The 24643-nt window shown below is 38.8% G+C and overlaps 1 protein-coding gene across 14 annotated transcripts; it reads left to right on the forward strand.

Annotated features, from left to right (window-relative positions):
* Positions 1-423: 423 nt before the first annotated feature.
* On the forward strand, positions 424-23161 carry LOC113701955 (uncharacterized). Of its 14 annotated transcripts, none has more exons than XM_072060301.1 (8): positions 426-791; positions 1018-1135; positions 2056-2145; positions 2668-3061; positions 13654-13847; positions 13917-15708; positions 17883-18129; positions 19485-22355. In XM_072060301.1, exon 8 carries the CDS (start codon positions 19502-19504, stop codon positions 22226-22228), a length of 2727 nt encoding a protein of 908 aa, XP_071916402.1. In that variant the 5' UTR covers positions 426-791; positions 1018-1135; positions 2056-2145; positions 2668-3061; positions 13654-13847; positions 13917-15708; positions 17883-18129; positions 19485-19501; the 3' UTR covers positions 22229-22355. The 14 variants fall into 14 exon arrangements, 13 of the variants coding, with proteins under 13 accessions (XP_071916405.1, XP_071916404.1, XP_071916402.1 ...); XM_072060299.1 differs by having other exon boundaries at positions 427-791; positions 2396-3061; XM_072060300.1 differs by lacking the exon at positions 1018-1135 and having other exon boundaries at positions 1304-2145.
* Positions 23162-24643: the final 1482 nt, after the last annotated feature.

The following is a 24643-nucleotide window of genomic DNA, read 5'->3' on the forward strand; positions in this document are numbered from 1 at the left end:
TTAATTCTAGAAAGCTGAAAAGTAAATGAAAAATAAAAGGTGCTCTTGCTGAAATTCTAATTGTAGTAATTAGTACGACAAATATAACGACAAAAAATCAGTTTTTACTTATCGCATCGCTTGCTCTTCGACATTTTTTGTATTCCAACTCTTCCCACTAGGGATGTGCAAACTCGAAAAATTTCGATTTCGAAACCGATTTCGAATTGAATTCGGAATTTCGAATTCGAAATTTCGGTAATTCGGAACTGAAATCGGTAATTTCGTTTTCGAATTCGTCGAATTCGGATCGAATTCAAAAATAAAAATTTTGAAATCGAAATTATCGATTTCGAATTGGGATATTTGAATTAGGAAATTCGAATTCGATTTCTAATAATAATATTTAAATATAATTATAATATAATATAATTTTTAACATAATAAGTTTACTAATTGAAAACGAGCTTCCGAGTTTCGACAAATTGAGCTTCCCTATCTGCAAAAACCTAATTTCTCTCAACTCACCTTGAGCTTCCGCCGCGCCGCCTCTTCCTTCATCGCCTCTTCGTCACTGTCTTCGTCACCGCTTGACTCACCGAGTCACCGACGAAGCTTACTCTCTCTCACTCTCTTTCACCGACTCTGTTTACTCTCTCACCGACACCCCTACTCACCGCTTCCATCGCCTCTTTCATCTCAGAGATTTCACTCGTGATTTGCATCACACCTGAAATTGAACACCAGTTCTTCAAGTCCGACAGAGACAGACACCATCAGCTTTCATATTCAAGACTGTCGGACAATTTGAGGTACGCCAGTGCTTTTACTCACCTTTTTCAGCTATGTTTCTTACGCCAGTGATTTTTCATCAATAATTTCAATGGCATGCTCAATCCTTATTTTTTCTTAGTTAAATGCGTTCTTTGGGTACTAATACGCACAAAAAATGGTTTTGAGTGTTAATTAACAAATTGTATTATTTGACCTTTTTAATTTCTTTGTTTCTTTTTCTCCCTGACATACACGGAGCAACAGAGGTGCAACAGAGGTGTTGAACTTTTGTTTTTCAACTTCTGTTTTTCACTTATGTGTTTTCCAAGCACATCTTGAAAACCATCCAGCAGGCAGATGCCATTGTACATTTTTGTGCACTGTATGTGTTTTCTGTTCATGCTTCTGGCTGCGAACATTAAATTTGTCAAAAGACAGTTTGCCCGTTTCTAAATTTATATATGACAATGTAAATTAGGGTGTTTGCCTATTTTTAAGTTGATTAGTCGTGGAATATGTGAATGTGCTGAAGGTGTTCTATGACTTTCAGTTACAATCGGCATTTGTTTGTGCTCTTTCTGAGATCTCTGAAGCTCAGCACTCAGCAGGGTTGAACTTTAATAGATAGAAGATAATGATTAGATGTGTTCATGACATGTTCGTGGATTAAATTGGTGTTAATGATTCTGGTTAACAACCTGTTTTGGTTGGAGGAGGAACGGCTTTCAAATCTCCTCTTAAATAGAGGCGGGAAAAAAAAAGAATTCGGGGAATTCGGAATCCACCGTATTCCGAATTCAATTCGGTATCGAATTCGAAATTGGAATTAGCCATTTTGAAATCGAATTTGGTCGGGAAAACTGAAGCCAAAATTTCAAAAATTTTTTATTTCAAACTTCCGAATTATCGCTTTCGATTTCGATGCGCACCCCTACTTCCAACCAAAAAAAAAGGAATAAAAATAAAAGCATTTGGGCAGTGTAACGGGCTAGTTGAAAAATTGTTTAAAAGTCCAAGGCCCAAGGCCCCAGGCAGTTAAAAGTAGTAACTAGTAACTAGTTACTAGTAATTAGTAGTAACTAGTAACTAGTCCACCCATGCTTAAGTAGTAACTAGTAATTAGTAATGGTCTCTAACCAAGTAAAAGTCCAAGGCCCAAGGCCCCAGGCAGTCAAAAGTTAGGAAAACATTAGGATTAGGAAGCATGGGTGGGTCAAATCGTAAATAGAGGTCCGGAACTTGATATAGCGGATCTCACTTGTACGCGGCCACATTATTAACTTTCCCTGTCCTCGCCGCTAGGTGAAGACACAGTTCTCCAAGCTGAACCGCAACGCAGCATCTTCCGGCGGCAGCCAACGACGAGGATATATTTCTCTACCTCTTTATCCGGTAAGGTTACTTCATTTTATCTCTCTCTTCTCGCCTTTTATTTATTTATTTACTTTTAATCTCACAAATTTCAATCTCTTGTATGCATCTTTTTTTTTTTGCTATAATTCTTAGAATTTATTGTGCATTTCTATTTTTACGTTTGTTTACGATTTTTTAAAATTTTTTTTCGAAACTTTGTGTTGGATCTACTGGTATATAGTTACTGCTAATTAATTTTTGGTAGCTTTCTGCTGGACTTTGGGTTTAGGGTTTTGCATAGGCTTTCTGTCGTGATTCGTAACTGGAGCCTAAGAAATCCTTTTTGACAGAAAGCAGATATCATTCTCCCCAACTTTTTGGGTGGGTGAAGTAACTAGTAATTTTCTCTTGAACATAAAAAAGAGAAAGGAAAAAAAAATACCACTGGAAAACCATGAATTATTAATTCGTGCATTAACTGGAGAAATCACAACAAATTGAAAAATGAGATAATATATTTATAATGGACTTGTGGATCAAATCGGATTGACCCGATCACAGCCAGCCGAATTTTGGAGAAACCGGACTCGACTTCGTCGAACATTATAAAGAATTCCAGCGACCCGACCGGATTATCCTGGCCGTCGACGATTCAACTCCCAGCCCAATGAAGGAGGCCACGCGCCTTACATGCTATTTACCCATAATCATTGTATTGGCAGCAGATCTATGTGTGGGCATCAGATTCTCCGCCCAGTTATCGGAGGGTTCAATTACAGACACAGCCAATCAACAACAGCTGCAAACAGCGGTTTTTGCTCTAGGAAGCTTCTGGAGATCGGAGGCGGTGTTTGGCTGCTTGGATGGGGTAGTGCGTACGACTGTCGGCTATGCCGGTGGATCCAAAACCAATCCCGAGTATCGGAGCTTAGGTGATCACGCTGAATCTGTTCAGGTCACCTCCTATGTTCCTTCTTTCTTCAGCCTATTGATTTGCATTTTATTACCGGTTTAAGTCTTTTGGTTTTGCTAATTGGTAAAAGGTTGGACAATTAGATCTAATTTGAAATTTGAGGACTTATCAAGATTTTGTTTTTAGTTGTTTATTGCTAATTCTCATACTCGGTTGTTGAGCCTGAGAAGGCTCTAATGTTGAGTGATTGGAGATAAGTACTGGGGATGTGTTTTTTTTTTTTAAATGATTAACAAAATTAGTTAGGAGAGGAAAATGGTGAATATTGATTGTTCCTATGAACTATCGTTTCCGACAAATTTTTTTTCCCATCTAAGCTTGTGTGCTCAGAGGAAGGTAAGGGTACCAAATCAAGAGGGGTCAAGGGGTTAAGGCCATAAACAATCTCAAAAGGTGAGTAGTGTGTAGCACTATGAACGGTGCGATTGTAGGCAAATTCTACGTAGGGCAAACACTCTTCCCAAGATTTAAGATTCTTTTTAATCAAGGCTCGAAGTAGAGTACCAAGTGTGCGATTGGCAACTTCAGTTTGTCCATCGCTTTGTGGATGACTGGTGGTGGAAAATAACAATCTAGTGCCCAGTTTAGCCCACAAAGTCTTCCAAAAATAATTCAAGAACTTTACATCTCTATCACTAACAATGGTTTTAGGCATGCCATGTAGACGGACAATTTCTTTGAAGAACAAAGTAGCAATATGAGATGCATCGTCAGTTTTGTGGCAAGGGATAAAATGAGCCATCTTAGAGAATCGATCAACCACGACGAAGATGGAATCATTATCCCTTGGTGATCTAGGCACTCCGAAGACAATGTCCATAGACAAGTCTACCCAAGGATAATGAGGGATAGGTAATGGAGTATACAGGCCGTATGAATTTGTTTTAGATTTCGCCTTATGACAAGTGACACATCTATCAACCATGCATTCAACATCTCTATGCATATGAGGCCAGTAAAAGTGCTCTTGTAGCATGGCTAGGGTCTTAACAATGCCAAAGTGGCCCATGAGACCACCACTATGTGCCTCCCTAACCAAAAGATCACGAACGGAAGAATTAGGCACACACAGCTTATCCACATAGAATAGAAATCCGTCATGCAAAAAGTATTTTCCATGCGGGTTCTTAACACATGCAACATATATATCACCGAAGTTATGATCATGTGTGTAGAGTTCCTTAATCATTTAGAAGCCTAACAACTTAGCATCAAGAAAGACAAGCAAACAATGTCTACGTGATAATGCATCGGCTACCACATTTGTCTTGTCAGTCTTGTACTTAATGACATAGGAGAAGGTGTCAACGAAACTTACCCATTTGGCGTGCCTCTTACTTAATTTAGGTTGCCCTTTGAGATACTTCAATGATTCATGATCGGTGTGTATCACGAACTCCCGAGGGCGAAGATAGTGTTGCTAGGTCTCCAAGGCCCTTACCAGTGCATACAACTCCTTGTCGTACGTGGGATAGTTTAAGGCAACTCCTCCCAGTTTCTCGTTAAAGAAGGCACATGGCCTTTTGTCTTGCATGAGGACGGTGCCAATCCCTACACCAGAAGCATCACATTCGATGTCAAAAGTTTTGTTGAAATTGGGTAATGCTAAAACAGGTGCGTGTGTGAGTTTACTTTTGAGGGTAAGAAATGCTTGTTTTTGGGATCCTCCCCAATGGAATTTGTCATTTTTCTTGGTCACGGCGGTCAATGGGGCGGCGATGGTGCTAAAGTCTTTGACAAAACGCCGATAGAAGCCTGCCAACCCAAGAAAGCTACGCACCTTAGGGACGGATGTAGGAGTTGGCCATTGTTGGATGGCCTCAATTTTGGACTCGTTCACTTTGATACCCTGTGAACTTACCACATAGCTCAAAAACACAAACTCATTAGTACAAAAGGTGCACTTCTTAAGGTTAGCGTATAGACGCGCCTGTCGAAATGTCTCAAGAACTAGTCTCACATGCTCCAAATGCTCATGTTCACTGCGGCTGTATATAAGAATGTCATCAAAGTAAACAATGACAAATTTGCCAATAAAATTTCTCAAAACATGGTTCATTAGTCGCATGAAGGTGCTAGGGGTATTAGTCAATCCAAAAGGCATGACTAGCCACTCATAGAGACCGTGTTTGGTTTTGAAGGCCGTTTTCCACTAATCGTCTTCTTTCATCCTAATTTGATGGTAGCCACTCCTTAAATCAATTTTGGTGAAAATGATGGCACCATCGAATTCATCAAGCATATCATCAAGTCTAGGAATGGGATGACGATATTTGACAGTGATAGCATTTACAGCCCTACACTCAGTGCACATGCGCCAAGTACCATCCTTTTTGGGGACAAGTATCACAGGCACAACACAAGGACTTAAACTCTTTTTTACCCAACCCTTACCTAAGAGGCCATCAACTTGCCTCTGAAACTCCTTGGTCTCCTCAGGACCCATACAGTAAGCCGGTTTGTTGGGTAAGGGTGCTCCAGGAATCAGGTCTATCTGATACTCAATCCCTCGAATGGGTGGTAGGCCATCAGGGATCTCATCAGGGAATACATCCTCGAATTCCTGCAAAAGAGCAACCATACTCGAAGGTAATGCCTTATCGAGTTTAGCAACATCTAAGAGCACATGCTTGTAAATCATGAGAAGAATAGGCTGATCAGAATTTATAACTTTTCTAACATTTTTAGCCTTAATGATCATGTTTTGCTTCCTAGTGGGTGGTTTACCTGGTGAATGATCATGCGTGTCACCAGGTGTACTCACTTGACCCTTGGTCGAATGATCACTTGTAGAAGTGGAGCATTTGCCAGGGTCGGCCGCCCTTTGTTTCTTCTTTTGGCGGTTTTGTTCACACTCTCTTTGTAACTTAAGTTAGTCCTCATACACTTGGACATGTGTGAGTGGTGTGAGGGCCAGGCGTTTGCCATTGTGCAAGAGAGTGTATTTGTTTGCTCGACCATCAAACGTGACGGATTTGTCAAATTGCCAAGGTCTCCCTAGGATGACATGTGTCGCATGCATAGGCACAACATCACACACAACCTCATCTACGTAATTGCCAATAGAGAAAGGAATACGTACCTGTTTGTAGACTCATACCTCACCTTCGTCACTTAGCCATTGCAGGCGGTACGGGTGTGGATGTCTAGTGGTAGGAAGGCCTAGACTCTCAACCATAAGCAAGCTCGCCACATTCGTGCAACTCCCACCGTCAATAATGAGACTGCAGATCTTATACACTTACTTTACAACGGGTGTAAAATAAGTTCTCCCGTTGTAGTTGCTCATCCTCCTTAATTCGGGCGGTTAGCACTCGTCGTGCCACCAAGCAGCCTATTTCTCCATGTGTAGGAGAGCATTCCTCATCACCCGGGTCACCCTCTATGCAATTACTGGTGTGCAACTCGGGTACTTCCTCACAATCGTCGTCATCAGACACGATTTCACCGTTGTGAGTGATTAACATGACTCGTTGGTTTGGATATTGGGATTGTATATGTCCAAACCCTTGGCACTTGAAGCACTTAATGTCCCTACTCTTAGTCTTAGGAGTCTCATGTGGTGCCTTCGAGGTGGACCTGGATGCATCAGCAACCTTGTTAGGGGTAGAATAGAAATTTCGGTTAGGAGCATTACCTTGAGCTCGGCTAGAAGAAGTCGGTGTGGCCGAATTCCCAGATTCGTGGGTCGTTCTTCGTGGTTGGTTGCCCCTCCATGAAGACGAGTTGGAAGATTGGAAAGTACGTGCTCCTCGTCTTAATTTCTTTCCCCTTTCAGCCTTAATAGCGAGTTCAAGAAGGTCGTACATGTCCAAATAATGTTGGAGCTCCAAGGCTTCTTGAAGGTCAGGGTTGAGACCTCTAAGAAACCTAACCATGGGCGCTTCATTATCTTCTTGAAGGTTCGCCATCATCATGTCCATCTCGATCTCCTTGTAGTAATCCTCCACACTCATGTTACCTTGAGTGAGGGTTTGAAGTTTGGCATGGAGATCGCGGTTGTAATATCTTGGAACGAATCTCTTACGCATCAAGGCCTTGAGTTCGTGCCAAGTCCGGACTCGTGGTTCTCCCATTCTCCTCCTTTGGATCCTCACTTGGTCCTACCAGACTAAGGCGTAGTCGGTGAACTCAACGATGGCAACTTTCACCTTTTGTTCCTCACTATAATCGTAAAAGTCGAAGACCATCTCGATGCGGCCTTCCCATTCCAAGTAAGCTTCCGGATCACTCTTGCCTTTGAACGCGGGTACTTGAATCTTAAGTCCTTTTAGTGCGTTCGTAGACGTGTCCCTTCTAGGCTTCTCGGGTCGATTCTCATCCTCACTAGCGGAGTAGTCCTCGCTATGTGCCCCTTTGGTGCCATGGCTACTCCGGTTGTGTGATCTAGAACGAGAGCCTCGCGTGAGACTCTTGGAGAGTTCATCAAACCGGGTGTGCAACTCCTCCATTTGTTGCTCACTAATGCGCTTGAGTTCATGCTTCATGGCGGTGAACATCAATGAATAGTCAGTAGTGGGTGGTTGTTGTTGCTCCATGTCTCTCTTGATGCCCTGCAAAAGGTTAGTAACAAGAAAAAATAGTGCAATTATATCCTCACTTCACTCCCTTAGTGTATCACTCACGCTCGGGTATAGCACTCAAAACACTCTATTAGACTTACCAAGTACCTTTACCTGTTGGATTGGGTAGTTGAGAAATGTTGCTCAAGTCCAACGAGTTGTCACCAACGTATCCACAAGAGTAACCACGAATTAAGACACGAGATGGAGGGAAAAAGTGGCGTAGAAATGGGTAGTTTGGGACGGATTATGGTGGCGGACAGCAAGGGGAAATGCCAAATGTGAACAAAAGGAAGAAGAGAACCCTAGTTTCCTAAAATGTAGGAGTGGTTCCCTAAAGTGTAGGAGTGAAAGTAGGAAGGGTTTCCTAAAACCAAGGAGTTATTATAGGAGAGTGTCCAAGTGGAACAAAGAGTTATCCAAGTGTTGTACTTACTAAATTGATTTGGAAAACAAGTTAGGTTTGGAAACTACTTAGAAAACCTTTTCCTTTATTGAACAACCTTTGGAAAGTTCCCAAATCCCAATCCAAGATGGATTCCACTTGCAAACCCTAGGCGTTACTTATTAATCCCTCTTTCCCCAAGGCAGCCGCACCCTCACACACCAATAAAATCAGATTCGGCTCTCACTTTCAAGAAGCAATATAATTCGGTTTCTCCTCCCTTACACATCACCCAATCAGTTCCGTCCTTTGGTCCAAGACTATGGCGTCTCAAGGGGATGTGAGCAATGTCACTCAAGAATTCCCCCCAAAGGCCTGCTCAAGAAGCTCCCAAGAAGTTTATTCCTAAACCAAGAAAGCCCCGTATGGATGCAAGAACGTATAAGCAACTTTTTATTCGAAGGGAGGTGCAAGTGTTCAAGGCTCAAGGTGATCAAGTTGTTCGAAGTGTGGTTCAAGTTTCCAAGACTCAAGATCAAGAACCTCAAGAAGAGGTAGGCCAAAACTTTTGAGCACTTTTTTCTTGGGTTTTAAATTTCTGTTTTGAGTAGAAGAAAGATGTAGCAAATCTGACTTGGTAATAAAGAACCACGTTCTTCCTTTTCTTTCCTTGCTCGGCCTCCTTGCCCTAGCCGAATGGGTTTCTTTCTTTTCTTTTCCGTTTCTTTTTTTTTTTTTTTGACTGAAAGAACAACTCAACAACTTGGCCAAATGAATAAAATTCCAGCAACTTGGTCAGCCCTCTAATGTGCTTCTCCAATTCTCCCAAGAACCCCACACAAATTTCAAGAAGTTCAAGACTAATTCCAAAAAACTCAAGAACCCTAGGCTCTTGTAGGTTTTCTTCAAGATCTTCCAAACCCCAACTATATTAGCCAAAATCAAATTAGGAAATTAACTAAACCACTTGGATGACACCAACAAAGCTTGGACAGATTTAGAAGCAAGAACTCTTGCGCACAAACGAAACCCTAGTGCGATAGAAACCCTAGCCGCGACCCTTAGTACTTTCTTTTGTTCTTTGATGACCACGTTCGATTGGGGTGACTACTATGCACGACTTGGACAGAATTGTGATGCCACAAGAGACAGAAGATACGGTCAGATTTGACACAACAAGCAATACGAATATGCCCAGAATTTTGATGCAACAAACAAGTGTAACGGTAGAATTTTTTTCTTCCTCTTGGTAAGCGATGCAAAGCTGGACAGGTTCGGGTATGACTCAATGCAAGCAACAACAACAACTGGATACGACAATGGAAGAAGCAACTAACGGACAGAAATTTGAAGACTTGCGACAAGTTAACAATGCGGACAGAATTTTGCTACACGAAGTAACAAACTCGGACAGCTTTCTACCCAAACGACTCACACGACAACGAAAGAAAAGTGCGGACAGATTTGGTTTTTTTTTTTTTTTTTTCTAATGAAAAACGGCGCAACAAGGATACAACTATATGAACAGAATATTTTTTTTTTTTTTTTTGGTAAAACAAGGCAGCGGAAACAAGGAAAACTAAGACAAAACTACGGATATAACGGAAGATACCTCCACCAAAGCTCTGAAGCCAATTGATACGTTCCTCGATCAACTCGTTCGAGACACGTAGCACGTTGCCCAAGGATTTAGCGAGGTTGTCTAACGCTTGGGTTGCGGAATCTAGAATCAAACGGACGGCACGATTTGATTAAAGGCGGTAGAACGACGACTCCAACGAAGGTGACTACTCCAGTGGATAGGTCGGTTGAACAATCCAGGACAAGACGCAAGATTGCTCAAGAACCCTTGCCAAAGCAAGTTAAAGGCTCGAATTCCCTCTTAAGAAGAAAATCGAAAATACTAAGAATTTTATTCATAAAACTTGTGTTTGAAACCTTACAAAGCAAGCCTATTTATAGGCTAAGGTTTACCAAAAACCCTGGAGAAATAAGGAGAGGGGTTCGACCATCTTGGTGGACAAGATGGGGCGGCCCGATGACCTACTAAGACAAATTAATCCAATCTAACAAGTACTAAGGACTAAGGCCCTACTCGGCCGACTCTCTTGGAGGCCCATTTGATTCTTCTTGGGTTTGGATCAAGGTGTAGATAGTTGGATTGTCTCTTTCCAAGCCTTCAATATCTCTATGGGCTCCATGTTGGTCTTGGACAACGCGAACAAGAGTTTGGAGGGATTCTTTGAATAGTTTGGCCGTGCACGTGTGACTAGGCCCAATGAAACTCGGACTAGGTCATTACGTGGACTGAGATCCGTGCACACATTACTTCTATTACATCCATCCACTTTATTAATTTAAGATCAGTTTTTAGTATATTACTAACTACACGCCTTTTTGGTATTTGTCTGTAGTTTTTTGTGAAGACGTGTTCTTTTAATTTTCGTTAACTAATGTCTATCAATATATAAGGTTAAAGGTGTTGACTATTGTGCTTTCTGTGGTCCATTAATTTTGTATTTGACATTTGTGTGTGGATTCTTGACTAGTTTATTTGTCCCAAATGATTTGAAATCTGACATCTGGGGACTAACCAGTCATAATATTGAAAATGGACACGTTGTCGCAGTTCTGTGGATTCTTTCAAATTGATTGATTTTCTTTTGGTCTAAATTTGAGAGCGCTTTTGAGTTTTTCTCATTAAGATACTTATAATTTTTGTCATCTTCTTTATGTCTGTCGGGTTATAGTCATTTTGTTTCACAATTCCAGAATTGATAGTGGTTCCAGAAATGCAAAGCTATTTGCTTTTCATGTGAAAACTTGTGGTTGGGTTTGATTAGTGATTAAATTGGGATGCTCTTAGATACAACTCTTCTATCAGAAATTTTTTAAAAATATTGTTATGCAATGTCTTAGGACAGTTTTGGTCTGTCATGTAGAAGAAGAAGTTATTGTTAAAAAGTTTACTGATTTTAGGTAGTAAGTATGGAATAGAATAGATGCAGAATCATAGATAGTTTATGGGTTGATTTATGAGGTTTGAAGAAGATTGACTGATTTAAGTTCCCTTAGATGGTTCCGTTACTATATCATTAATTGAAGGCATCTGCTTTCTGTTTTAGGTAATCCGATATTTTTAAGAGGACCGGCTAATTGATATTTTTCTTTCTGAGCATGAGCAATGTTATTGTTTGGCTTTTGAGATTTTAGTAAATGGGTTTTGAATTATCATGTTGCAGAATCACAATTTAGGATTAATAAGCTTAGAGGAGGATTGATTCATGTTTAAATTCTTCTTTGTATTTTTATACTGTGTCGTTTAGAATTAAAGATCATTTTGTTTTATTAGTTAAGTTTAAAATAAGCTACATCCAGCAAAGTTGCCCAAAGACAAGAAGCTCTTGGGATTTGTTATTCCCTGTTGGCACTACTTTTTGTTGTTTTAGTTGTGAGATTGAAGTTGATAGATACATCTTGCCTGAATCTTTGTGATGCAGAATCATATCTTGTTCGATGTATATAATTGGAAACATAAAGGAAAAAGATCCATTCCTTGTGTTTTCTTTGACATTGGTTCATTTTTTTGTTCACAATTAAACATGATCATGTATTCTTCGTTTCAAACATACCCTTGTACAAAAATTAGTTATCTAAAACTAATTGTATTTGGTTTGTGGCATCAGGATACATTGCAACCACAAGTCTTGTTGATTAAGTCTTTCTCCATACACAGTACCAGCTAGTGTGAATGTTAAAGAGCAAAGTGGCCTTTTTAGTTTAGCCTGTATTTGCTTCTTGAATCCAATATTTGTGCTGTAGCACAACATGGATCTCATTTCTACTTCTCCTTGATATCAAGCCATTTCATTGGTAGCATCCAAATACTCTCCTATCACAAGTATCGTTGATTAAATTTTTCTCCACATCTTATACAGCTAGTGTGAATCTGAGAGGCTGCTGCTTGTGTAATTAGATGCTTATTCAAGGGAACTAAGCAGCTTTTTGGTTTAGGCTGCTGTTGATATCTTTTCTGTAGGAGAACATGGATTGCCTATCTGTTTTCTCTTTGATAATGAGCCACTATGAGGACCCTTAGCTCAGATTCCTTGGAAAGTCCTTTTTGTTCTGTCACCACATAATCACTAAGTTACTAGAGAAACGTGATATGGAACTTTCTGCACTGAAACTATCAGATTTACTTGTTAATTTTCAATGATAGGTTCGAGACTAAGGCCATATGTAGGATGCAGTTGTCGGTAGTTACTCCTCAACTAGTAAACTTTATCTGTTGCTGCAACTGCAAGTTTATTCTTGTTCTGATCTTTCAGCGAGTGGTTTAGTCTATAATATCAGTTAAAAGAAGTGGTGTAGGTATAGATGGATATATAATTCACAATTCAGGTAATACATGCCTAGAAGCATACCAGACATGAGTGGTTCAAATTGACCTTTTTTCTGTTATAGGATATTAAGATTGTAAATTGTAACTAGCTGCAGATTAATAACTTTTTTATGCAAATCATTGTCCAGTCAGGAGTAACATTTTATAGCTTAGAGAAAGAAGAAATAAGCTTGGAATTTTTAGTTTCTCTTATTTCCTCTTAAATTTTTCTCTTATGAATTATAGTTTACTTTCCTTGTTCCGGTGAGCATTCACTGGTTTCATTGCGTGATCTTGTTTTTAACTTGAGGGTCCTCCTTCAGTCAGCTTTGATGAATGATATCTTCTTTTTCACGATAAATTATGTGTTTTTATTTTTCCTTAAAATGTCTACAACTTTTGATGTGCGTGCCGCTTTGCAACAAGTTCATTTCTCAAGATTCTCTATTACCTCTACTTAATAAAGCATAAGTTTATTCATGTAAGTGTTCTTGTAATTGTCATGCTTTTCAATTATGCGTTTTAATTCAATGACCCCTGATACTCGTTTGTTAGTAGGGAATTTCCCGTGCTAATTGAAATTTAACTTTGTGAGCTCAATTTTGGAGCATATTTAGTTGGTGTCCCTTGAAGCTTGCTCTAGATTGTTAATTTTTTTTAGTTGGTATTTTCTGGGATCTGTTATTTTATTTCAAATTTCAGAATGTGAATCTGCCTATATGATTTGAATGGTATCATGAATTTGGAAAATGAAAAATCTCTGAAAGTATAGGATATGAATGTATGTGAAAGAAGATTTTAGTCCTAGGTTATAGATCAATATTTAGAGCATCCTACAACCTTAGAATATAGGATATACAGAGTCTTTCCAAGTTTCTTTTGGAATCCCTTGGTTTCTTACTTTTTGTGAGGTGCTATTGTTCTAAATTGGTGATTTTTCAGTCACCATTCTTGAAGTAGTACTACACTAGTCGATGATAGATTAGTACGTGGATATTTCAGGTTCTCTGCTTCTTGTGGTCCTAATCTATGGGTGATTTAATTTTAGGGCACCATTTAAGGAAGCATATTGGATCTCATAATTTTTTGGTTTCCTTTTTATTTTTCAAGAAAGTAGGTACAGACGTGTCTATGTTATGTTTTGCATTGTGCGTGTGATTAATGCAAAACAGTTGTACTATGTTGTCAACTTCAAATATTAGTCCTAGCACAATATATAGCTGATGATTTCTTTTTGAAGCAGATGGATGGTCTTCGGATTCCTAACAAAGACTTGGCTGACCTCACACCTCATTTTGTTTGGTCCAAGGCTGAAATGTTGCAGCTGATGAAGCAGATGACGAAGGGTAGAAAAGATAATCTTTTCCTTCGAAAACATTGCCGGCATATGATGTTGGCTCAACCAGCCCAATATGTTATGGAAGCAGGGAATAAGAGGTAGAATCTGTTTTCAATTTGTATATTTGTGACAGTTATACGCGTGTTTCTAAAAGTTATTTTTTTTAGGCTCTCTGTTTAATAGGATAAAGAGGTATCTGACCATTCGGATGTAGATAGGAAGTTCAGATGCACAAAAACTCTCATCTATTCGGAGAAAGATTATGGGGAGGAGGTTCGGGAGAATCAACAAGGACTTCTACAGCCACCAAACATCCTACAAAGAGGCACTGCGTAGGAAAAAGGAAAGGAATATTTTTGTTGTGAAGCCACACGAGGTCTCGTACAACAGGCAATTTGCTCTACTGTCGGGCTTTAACAACATTGCTACTGGACAGATATACAAAATAGAAGTTTGGTCTCATGAGCATATGTGGTTCTTGAGCAGATTCAAGAAATCAGGATTAGTGAATGCAAAAGTATATATAATTCCTGATCCGACTGAGAGGCATTATATCACTTATTTTGATCCTGAATCATTGGCTCGAAAGATACACGACATGGGGTTCTTGGTTGTATCCGATGACTGGCACTTGTATGGCCTTGATACTCGTCTGCTATATGAGGATCTCCATGCATTTGGGGAACCATTGTCCCACTCCGTTTACTTCAATGGCACTCCAAAAACCTATAAAAAATGGTAAAGAATCACCCCTCCTCTCTCTCATCTCAGTTGGCACAAGGAGTGGATAGAGTATGCTGACCTGAAAAAACAGGCTTACAATTTTTGTAGATATTTTGAGATACAGGCCTACAAATTTTGTAGATTTTTCCATCTTGAAAAAACAGGCTAGTTTCTGGCGAAGTTCTTACTGCTTAGCCTACTGCACTGTCCAGAAGCCAAGAAGAGTTTACATTAAGGAAGATGAAAACGTTAACAATGTTTCATCGGAACACGTGAACATGTATTTTACTGTATAGGCATTCAAGTTAAACATTCAGTTCTGTCAAATTTTTCAGGTTATTGAGTTCCATTGGCAACTGAGGTGTGAGATTGTTTACACTAAGTAGGCTGCAATAATCAGGGAAAAAGCTTACGAAGCGCAAGTATGAAGTATTGAAGATAGATTCAGTGCTAGTTACTACAGTTATCAAGTAATAGATCTCCCTAACTGATTCTATACATGTTGGCCAGAAATAGGATTCAAAATTGGATAACATAAGACTTCACAAAGAGGAAAAAATTATATGGTTTGAAATGCAATTTTTGCTAAATAATCGATATGTGCAGAAGTTTGAGAAAATTCTTAAATTGTGATGAAAAAAAAAAGTTATTCTACAAAGGGGGTAATTTGTGGAGTTGGTTCCTGACTTGTGATTTTCGCATTTGTGAAATGCGAGTTCAGGTACCTCGCATTTGTGAAATGCGAGGTAAGTCTTTTCACGAAAAAAGAAAAAGAAGATCGCATTCTCCAAATGCGAGCTTACTCAGCTCGCATTAGGAGAATGCGAGATTAGGGACCTCGCATTTCATAAATGCGAGGTACTCAATTTGAAATCAATCAGACTTCCCAATTTCGCATTTCTCTTCCGTCGTGGCTACCTGTACTCTTTCCATGCAGCCTTTCACTCTCAAAATTATCTTGGTCTGAGCTTTGTCATCGGAAAGCAGAGCCACAGCTTTGTCGTCGGAATCTGTCGGCCTTCTCCTCGGAAGCTCTGCAATGTTGTAGAGTTACGGCGTTTCTCCTCAGGCGAAACCAGAAAGGCGGCATTTCTTCCCGTCCGAAGCTGTCATCGGAAGCTCTCTGCCATTGCAGAGCTTCCCCTTTGGGAACCCATCTCTGGTAGCTAGCTCCATTTAAGTCCGGCATCCGTCTTTCTCCATTTGCCATTCCTTTCACCAGAAACAGCATAAGAGGTAAGATTTTTTTTTTTCTGAGTTTTAATTTTTTTCTGGGATTTTTTGTTTTTACGAATTGAAGTGGCTTTTATGATTTGGTAATTTATTGGACATTGTTGTTGTTTCGGTTGGCAATTTATTTGTGACATTGTACATTGCTTGTTATCGGAGCTAAGTTTCTTCTTGTGGTTGATTACAAGAATGGGCTGTCCTAAGTTTCGGTTGGTGTAATGATAAATGTAGACAATAAAGAAGATAGCATGTCAGATACCTTAAAGATGAATCATGCTATGAAAATTCATAAAGGACAGGAATCTTTTTACGTGCACACAATGCGCAGGAGTGCTTGAATATCCTCATATAATAAATTTTTTTTGATCTAGCAATTAAAGATCTAGCAAGTAAATCTGATATAACTTTTAAGATCATGCTATCCTTTGAATTTTTTCCCCTGTTGCTGTCTGTACTTTGAAAAATAAATGGAGTAAGAATTTGTTTATGCACTTACAAAAAATTAAAATAAAAACAATTTATTTACACACTTTCGAATTTATCCATTAATTCTTTGTCTATCCTTTTCATTTTTCATTTTTGCAATTGAAGCATGTTAATTACTTAATCTTCTTATGCCAAGTTGTTATTAAGTTATCCTTAATGGTGTAACAATGTTTTGGACAAATCAAATGTTGGAAAAAAAAAATCTAAGTCCATAATGACAACAACTACTCAAACAATTATACTTGAATTTAAGCACTCTTATCCTTCCAAATTTTTAAACCCTGTATACGAAGTTTATATTAAGCACCATTTACTAAAGCTAACATTTATGGAGAAAATTCTTAAAGTGTGATGAAAAAAAAAAGTTATTCTACAAAGGGGGTAATTTTTGAGACTTGTGATCTTCGCATTTGTGAAATGCGAGTTCTGATACTTCGCATTTCACAAATGCGAGGTCAGTCTTTTACGAAAAAAAGAAAAACAATGCGGTTGCATCCACATACTTTTTCTTTTATTTTGATTAATTTTGCTGGAGGTTAGCAGTTAGCTATTGCTTTCATGTGGAGGCAACATGGGATTAACGTGGATCAATATTGTATTGCAGAAACATGAAAGAGAAAAAAAGGAAAAACAGCAATCAATATTGCATTCCAGAAACATGAAAGAGAAAAAAAAGGAAAAGCAGCAATCTAAGAACCATAGCTAGTTAATGCCAAGTTCTAAGTAGCTAGCTAGCCTACCAAAAAAATAAAATCTTTAAGAAGCCATGCCGAAGCTGCAAAGAAACTTTGTCCTGGCTTTCTTAGTATTTAGTCTAAAACACCCTGCCTCAAAGATATTAGTTGTCGCATGTGGTGATTACAGTATTGCTTAATTGGTTTATAGGTTTGGACTTAGTTAAAGTTTTCCTTAAGCATATGGTCTGATAGGCTTCATGAAGTTGCCCAGTTTTTTTTACAGAAATGGAGCAGAGGATCTGCCTAGTTGGTGGGCTATCATGCTATTACAATGTCTACACATTTGACTGCTATGTGTTTTATCATAGTCTACGGTATCTGAGTAGCTTCTAGTATAATTTCTACTTTTACTGCTACTAGGGGCATCTGTACTTGGAAGTACTGGCACCCTCATGCTATCCATGCTAGCTTTAGGATCCATCACACTTTCCTGCAAACTCTGGAGAAAATTCTTAAATTGTGATGAAAAAAAAAAATTATTCTACAAAGGGGGTGATTTGTGAAGTTGGTTCCATAAATGTGATTTTCGCATTTGTGAAATGCGAGTTCAGGTTTTGTGCTCATACATTTTGCTTTTACTCAGGAAAAGTAATTAAAAATATGGCTTGGTAGCAGCAAAACTTTTTTTGTTTATTTTCTTTTTAATGGACTGACTATAACCATTACTTGCTAATTGTCGATATGAAAATGATGCTATATATATCAGATTCAAGCCATAGTTAAATTGTTGGGCATCAAAAATGAAAGAAATGGTAAAGAGCATAAACTGTAAGACTCGCATATGAGAAATGCGAACCTAGCACAGATCGCATTTATAGAATGCGAACACCTCCCTTGTCGGAATAGGACACCAAAGTAACCCCCTTCGTGGACCTTTTTTATTTTCTATAAGTATGTTTTCTATACCTATGTTATTTAGTTTACCAACGCATATTTTCTTTGAAATTGGGGGAATAGATCCAAAAAGGTATATCGGAACAAGCAAGATCTACGGGAACGAGGTGGTTCATCTGAACAAATCCCTCATTGCACCCCAGATCCTCTGCTCCAGTACCTTATCTTGGTTTTCTGTGATCTCCATCATATTCATGTAGGTGCATACAAAGTTTTCGACACAAGCCAGGAGACTTGAAGAGGCTTTGATTGGTACCACTAGGAAGTTGTACGCACAAGTGCATCTTCAGAATCTGAGGCAAATCATTGGGTAAGTCATGTAGTTTACAAGTAGATTTAATTGTAGTCATATTAATGTTCTAATTTTTTGAACTTTGCTTGGATTCGTTTTATGGTGAATTCATGAATGTAAAGTGAGACCCTCTACTGTAGTATATTTTTTAATTGCATGTTATGTTGGTTGACAGGGGAGTATAAGAAATTATTGTTGTTTCACACTCTACTATATACATTATATTATTATTGTAGGTTTGTCAAATATCACAGTTCCTTGTCTTCTATAAGAAATTATTGTATATGAAATTATTCTACCGTATTTGCAGTGGTGTAAATTATCTCATATTTCTCAATTGTTTGAAAATCGATGTGCCTATGTTGGTTGGCAGGGAGTTTTAGCCAGTTACAGGGGAAACTCTGTCAAAATTTTTTTAAAATATTTTTGGGTGTTTTTGATTAGTTATTGCCTTAAGAGTATAATAAGACAAATTGGCGACAATATGGACTCAAAAGGGGGGGTGCTTGGAAACGTTAAATAAAACAAGATATCTGCCTACATTTAATAAACTTATACTCCATTTAATTAGGAATTCTTGACTAACATTTTGGCATGATGCGTAATAATGTATAGGCGGTTAGAGGGAATATTAACTTAGGTATAGAACTAAAAATATGTATACAAGACAAGCATGTATCACATTTGCTTGTACTACTAAAATATGAGAAAATTCTTAAATTGTGATGAAAAAAAAAGATATTCTACAAAGGGGCTAATTTCATGCCAACTTGTTATTAATGACAAGAACTACTCAAACAATTATACTTGAATTTACGCACCCTTATCCTTACAAATTTTTAAACCCTGTGTACGAACTTTATATTACACACCTCTTACTAAAGCTAACATTTATGAAGGTAAAGGCAAGGTTTGAAGTGAAAATGCTTAATATTCCCGCTCCACTACTTTTGTCTTTTATACCAATCCTATATTTAGTATCGCTATTTGGAACCTATACCTTTTGCTAAAAACAGTGGGAAAATATAAACTATTTATGATTTGACAATTCTAGTTATTATTAATTCCCTAAACACCCCTTTTCTCGATTTTTAGTCTTCTTACGTTAACCTCTGTTTAAATTATCCTTATCATTCTAACCATTATATATGCAAAAAATAAGAGGATAATAAAACTATACCTACATAGTTGAATGTGATGCAAAGTTTAGATTTGGTGTGAAATTTGGATGAAAAAATGATGTGGGTTGTGCTATTTTGTTGCATTTTTCCTGGGTAATTCAGTGGTAAATTTGGACCACATAAAAAAGTAGGGATTGTTATTTGTTATATATTCTTGTACCACATGAGCTAACTTATTTTATTTCAAAATAGGGATTCTTTTCACACGTATGTCTATAGAAAGACCTGTGCGAGTGTCTCTTTATTGGGGAGGTAGAATACACTACGAGGATGGGTCAATTTGTTACTTGCCTCGTACGTGCAACTGTACATTCTCATTACGATCCAAAATTGGATATGATGAGTTGGTGGATAGAATTTATCAATATATGGGGGTCGATAGGGGGTTGTTCAAGTTGAATATATTTCTCCGCCAACCTTGTGGCCGGAGCTCTTATAATGTCTCCCCAGTGGTGGATGATGAAACTCTGGAGATAATGTATGATGTATGGAACGAAATTGTTCCATACATCGCAGAACTTTATATCGAGAAGGAGGAAATATTCCAAAATCCTCGAGTCACCGGGACATTCATTTCACCAAATACCAATTGTAGTCCGATGATGTCACTTGTCCATGCGTGCATGGATCTAACAAGGTTTCGACCAAACTTTAGTACAGCAGTACCTGAGACAGCATCGGTATCACAATTGGCCCAGGGGGATTGTGTTAGGGATTCGTTAGAGCCACGTCTTCCATCAGGCTTAAGGACGGATGTTGAATCTGTTCAAGGCCTAGACTCGATTCAAAGTTTTAGAGATCGAGAATCACCGGAACATGTTGGTAGTTATGGCTTGGATTTCACTGCCGGTCCAAGTCATTGTAACAGCCCCCTAGCTGATGATTCGGAGCATGATGTGGAAGATGTACAGGAATCTGAGTCGGTTGATGTGTCAGGCAGTGACTCAGATGGCGAAATTGAACAACGTGGAGTCCACCAGGATGTCGAGAACCATCAGTCCTTTGATGCATCTGGCAACCTCTCATATGCTCCACGAGGATTGAAATTTTTCTCTAATCTTGGAAACATAGATGATGACGAGCATCTCACTGATGAAAGTGAGTTGGAGCGCATTGTGATATTCAGTGAGGAGAATAATAATATAAGGATGCATATGAGATTTGAAAGCAAACAACAGCTGAGCAGGGCTATTAGAATGTGGTCTATCAATAATAATAGGGAGTTCAGGGTTGTTGAGAGTAAGAGTAACACCTGGGTTGCCAAATGTAAATCTGCAGTTCAAAGGAGTTTCACCACTGCGGCCGACTCATCGGAACCTCCATGCGACTGGTGTGTCCGAGCAGTGAAAAAAAAGACACATGGATTGTGGCAAATAACTAAGTGGGTGAACGATCACAATTGTCTAGGTGATTTGATCAGTAATAGCAATGCTAGCCTCACATCGTCGGTTATTGCTAGACACATTGTTCATAGCATTGAAGACGATCTTGGGTACAAAGTAAAGAGCATAGTAAGTCATGTTAAAGAAGTGCTGAAGGTGGATGTTTCTTATAAAAAGGCTTGGTACGGCAGACGCAAAGCTATTGAACTTGTATTTGGTTCTTGGGATGCCAATTTTGCCGACCTACCAAGATATGTTGATGCACTTATGAAGTCAAATCAGGGTACTGTGATCAGGTGGTTGCACCGTTCTGATAGTACGGATCACATGAAGACATTTAAATATGTGTTTTGGGCCTTTGGATCGGCTATTGATGCATTTCACATGTGTCGACCGGTTATATGTGTTGATGGCACGCATTTGCGTGGCGAATATAAAGGCAAACTATTTGTTGCAGTCACGCAAGATGCCAACAACAGGATTATTCCAATAGCTTATGCCATTGTCGACGAAGAGACTATTTCTAGTTGGTCTTGGTTCATGGAGCAATTTAGGTACCACGTGGCCCGTGATCAGTGTCCTATTTGTGTCATTTCAGATCGGCATAATGGTATCATTCATGCCATGACACATTTTGACTATTGGCAGGAACCTTTGGCATTTCATAGGTATTGCCTGCGACACGTTAGGAGTAACCTAATGACTCACTTCAAAGGTTTGCACCTAAAAAGGTTGTGTTGGGCAATGGGAAGAGCCAGACAATTGCGCAAGTGGCGGGCATTCAAACGAGAATTGCGGAGCACGTTTCCAGGCGCATGGACTTATCTGTCTAACATTGAAATCGAAAAGTGGTGTCTAACACATGACGGTGAGCATCGGTGGGGTATTTTGACAACCAACATATCCGAAAGTTATAATAATGTATTTAGAGGAGCACGTCATTTGCCTATCCGGGCTTGTATTGATTTGACTTTTCATCGGACAGTTGAGTTGTTTAAAACAAGAAGGGAGGAGGCCAGACATTGCCGTAATCCATTTCCTCCTAAGATATGGCGGAAGTTTAAGAATTCGGATCAGAAAGCGGGATGTCACAGGGTTGTTGAATTCGATGGCTCTTCCGGGGTGTATAAAGTTGTGACAGGCCGACGTGTGGATGGCAAAGGGGGTAATACACAAACGGTCAAATATTTTGAAAACACTTGCTCTTGTGGTAAGTGGCAGTGTTACAGACTGCCCTGTTCGCACGTGTTGGCTGTGTGCAGGCACCGAAGGGATAATCCAGGAGCGCTTGTAGACCCTCAGTTCACAAAAAGGCGATGGGCAGTGCAGTATTCAGGAAAGTTTAACCCTTTGCCACATCGGGATACTTGGCTCCAACCAGATTGGGAGCTGCAGGCAGATAGAAGTAAATATGTTGCCCGTCGGGCGGGAAGGGTACGAGCTAGAAGAATTCGGAATGAGATGGATGAGAGAGACCCTGAGGAACCAAGAAGGTGTACAAATTGTCATCAGTCGGGCCACAATAGAAGAAATTGCCCTAATTTTAGAGCTTGATTTTGTTATTTAGCCAATAGATCCATTGTACTCCTCGTACCTTGGTAGGATTTTCGAAGTAGTATATTATATGTGATACCTTTTGGATGAAACATTTTCATGATATTATAATTCTGATTTATTTTGAGCTGTTTCGCATATTTAAAGTCGATATAATATGAATTCGCATCTAGATCTCCTATTCTACTACCCTAATGTGTGTGGTCGTATCTCTCACCTATGCAATTTGCAGATACTATTTTTGGTATGGCAGACATCCCTATACAGCCAGACCTACATCCGGGTCCATTTGTGTATGATGTTATACCAGCAGGTTCAGTTCACCGGGCATATTCTATATTTCACGGGCATATTGTGGGTGATCAGCTGGATGTTAGGAGATGTGATAGGGGTTTTTGGGAGCATACACCTATTCCCGAAACTGTTCGGCATTATATTCGATTGACGGGTTTTGAAGGGGTATTAGAGTGTGGATATATGATGATTGACCATGCCTTGATCACTAGTTTAGTGGAGCGGTGGCGGCCCGAGACTCATACATTTCATCTCCCCGTTGGGGAGACTACGGTTACCTTACAAGATATAGAGGTCCTGTGGGGGCTACCCATAGATGGACCTCCAGTTACAGGGATAGATACATCTCATAGCGTTGAGGAGTGGAGAAATTTATGTGAGGAGTTGCTTGGTTTCTCTCCAATGATGTCCGATTTTGATGGACAACGGCTCAAATTGGGGTGTTTATCTAGAGTATTAGATTTAGAGCTGCCACCGGATGCCCCGGATGTTCAATGTCGACAGCGGGCCCGCATATTCCCGCTTCTTCTGTTAGGGGGCCACTTATTGTCCGATAGGATTTATTCACAAAATTATACATTTGTATACATTTATATTAACATTTATGTATATTTATAATATACATTAATATTATGTGTAGACACCAAATTTTTGAATAATTTTTTTTATTATTGCATTATCTATTTTATTGGTCAATTTCATGTTTTTGGGGCATTTTCTAGCATTTTCTAGCATTTTAGATTATTAATTATTATTACTGTTATTTTATTCTCGTTTCTCTTATGTTATTTGTTGCTCATTTAGTTGGCCTTAAATAAAAAATGAATGAAAAAAAAAGAAAGAAGAAGAAGAAAGAAAATTATTCACAAAATAGGATTTATTACTGTTAAATTACCATTTGTTATTTAAAAAAAAAAAAAGGAAAAAGAAGGAAACCCGCACGCGGGTTTTAGGCTGATTAAGAGATTCTGAAGAAAAAAAAAAAAAAAAACAGCCGCGCATGCAGCAGCGACGGGGAATGATATTTTTCATGGGATCGATGGCTGAGGATTGTGGTGGGAATCAGCCTTTCATCCTCACCTTTGAGGTGAGGGTTTGAGGGTTATGATTCCCCATATAAAAAGAAAAGAAAACAGCAGAGAACGGGGGGGGGGAGTTTTATGACGGCTGGAGTCTTAGAGAGAGCTAGAGAGGGCGACGGAAAAGGAAACGAAAAAACACAGAGAGAGGGGTTTTTCTTGGAGGACGGCTGAGTGAGTGGAAAAAAAAACCAGGAGAGTCGGGGGTTTGAGATGAGGGTTGATGAAAAAGACGCAGCTTTGAGCGAGAGGGAGGGCTGAGAGCGAAGTCTGATGAAGTTGACGGCTGGACAAAAAAGTGGGGCGCGACATTATGTATTATATGTATTATGTATAATATAATACATTTATACATTTATATTAATCTGCATAATATTAATTAAACATTTATATTAATTATATTAATACATTTATAGATAAAATGTATATATATATTTATAATATATTAATTTATACATTTATATTGTATTAATTTATAATTTATACAATTATTACATTTATATTATATTTATATCATGTATTATATACAATATAATATATTTTTGTATTTTTATATAATTATATAAATATATTTATTTATAAATATTTATAAATTTATTACAAACACATAAATGTATATCAATATTTAAACAATAAAAATTATAAATTATAAAAAAATTATTAATTAGGTAAATTATAAAAAATTATTAATTAGGAGAATGCGAGATTAAGTATTCCCATGGAATGCGAGGTACTCAATCTGATATCGTAAGAATTCCCAATTCCCAGACAAACACCAGTGCCGGTGTTTCAAGAACCTGTTGCGCCGGTGTTTCCCTGGCGCCGGTGTTACTCTTCTTAAGATGCGCCGGTGTTTCCCTGGAACCTAAGGGAGTTTCTTATTCCCAGACAAACACCGGCGCCGGTGTTACTCTTCTTAAGATGCGCCGGTGTTTCCCTGGAACCTAAAGGAGTTTCTTATTCCCAGACAAACACCGGCGCCGGTTTTACTCTTCTTAAGATGCGCCGGTGTTTCTCTGACATACAGGTACTGAACCGTGGC

The sequence above is a fragment of the Coffea arabica genome, chromosome 7e (assembly GCF_036785885.1).
Source record: "Coffea arabica cultivar ET-39 chromosome 7e, Coffea Arabica ET-39 HiFi, whole genome shotgun sequence".
NCBI lineage: Eukaryota > Viridiplantae > Streptophyta > Magnoliopsida > Gentianales > Rubiaceae > Coffea > Coffea arabica.

What these genes read in the sequence shown, in the direction of transcription:
- LOC113701955 (XM_072060304.1), top strand. Translation starts at nt 19,502, where the DNA reads ATGTCTATAGAAAGACCTGTGCGAGTGTCTCTTTATTGGGGAGGTAGA.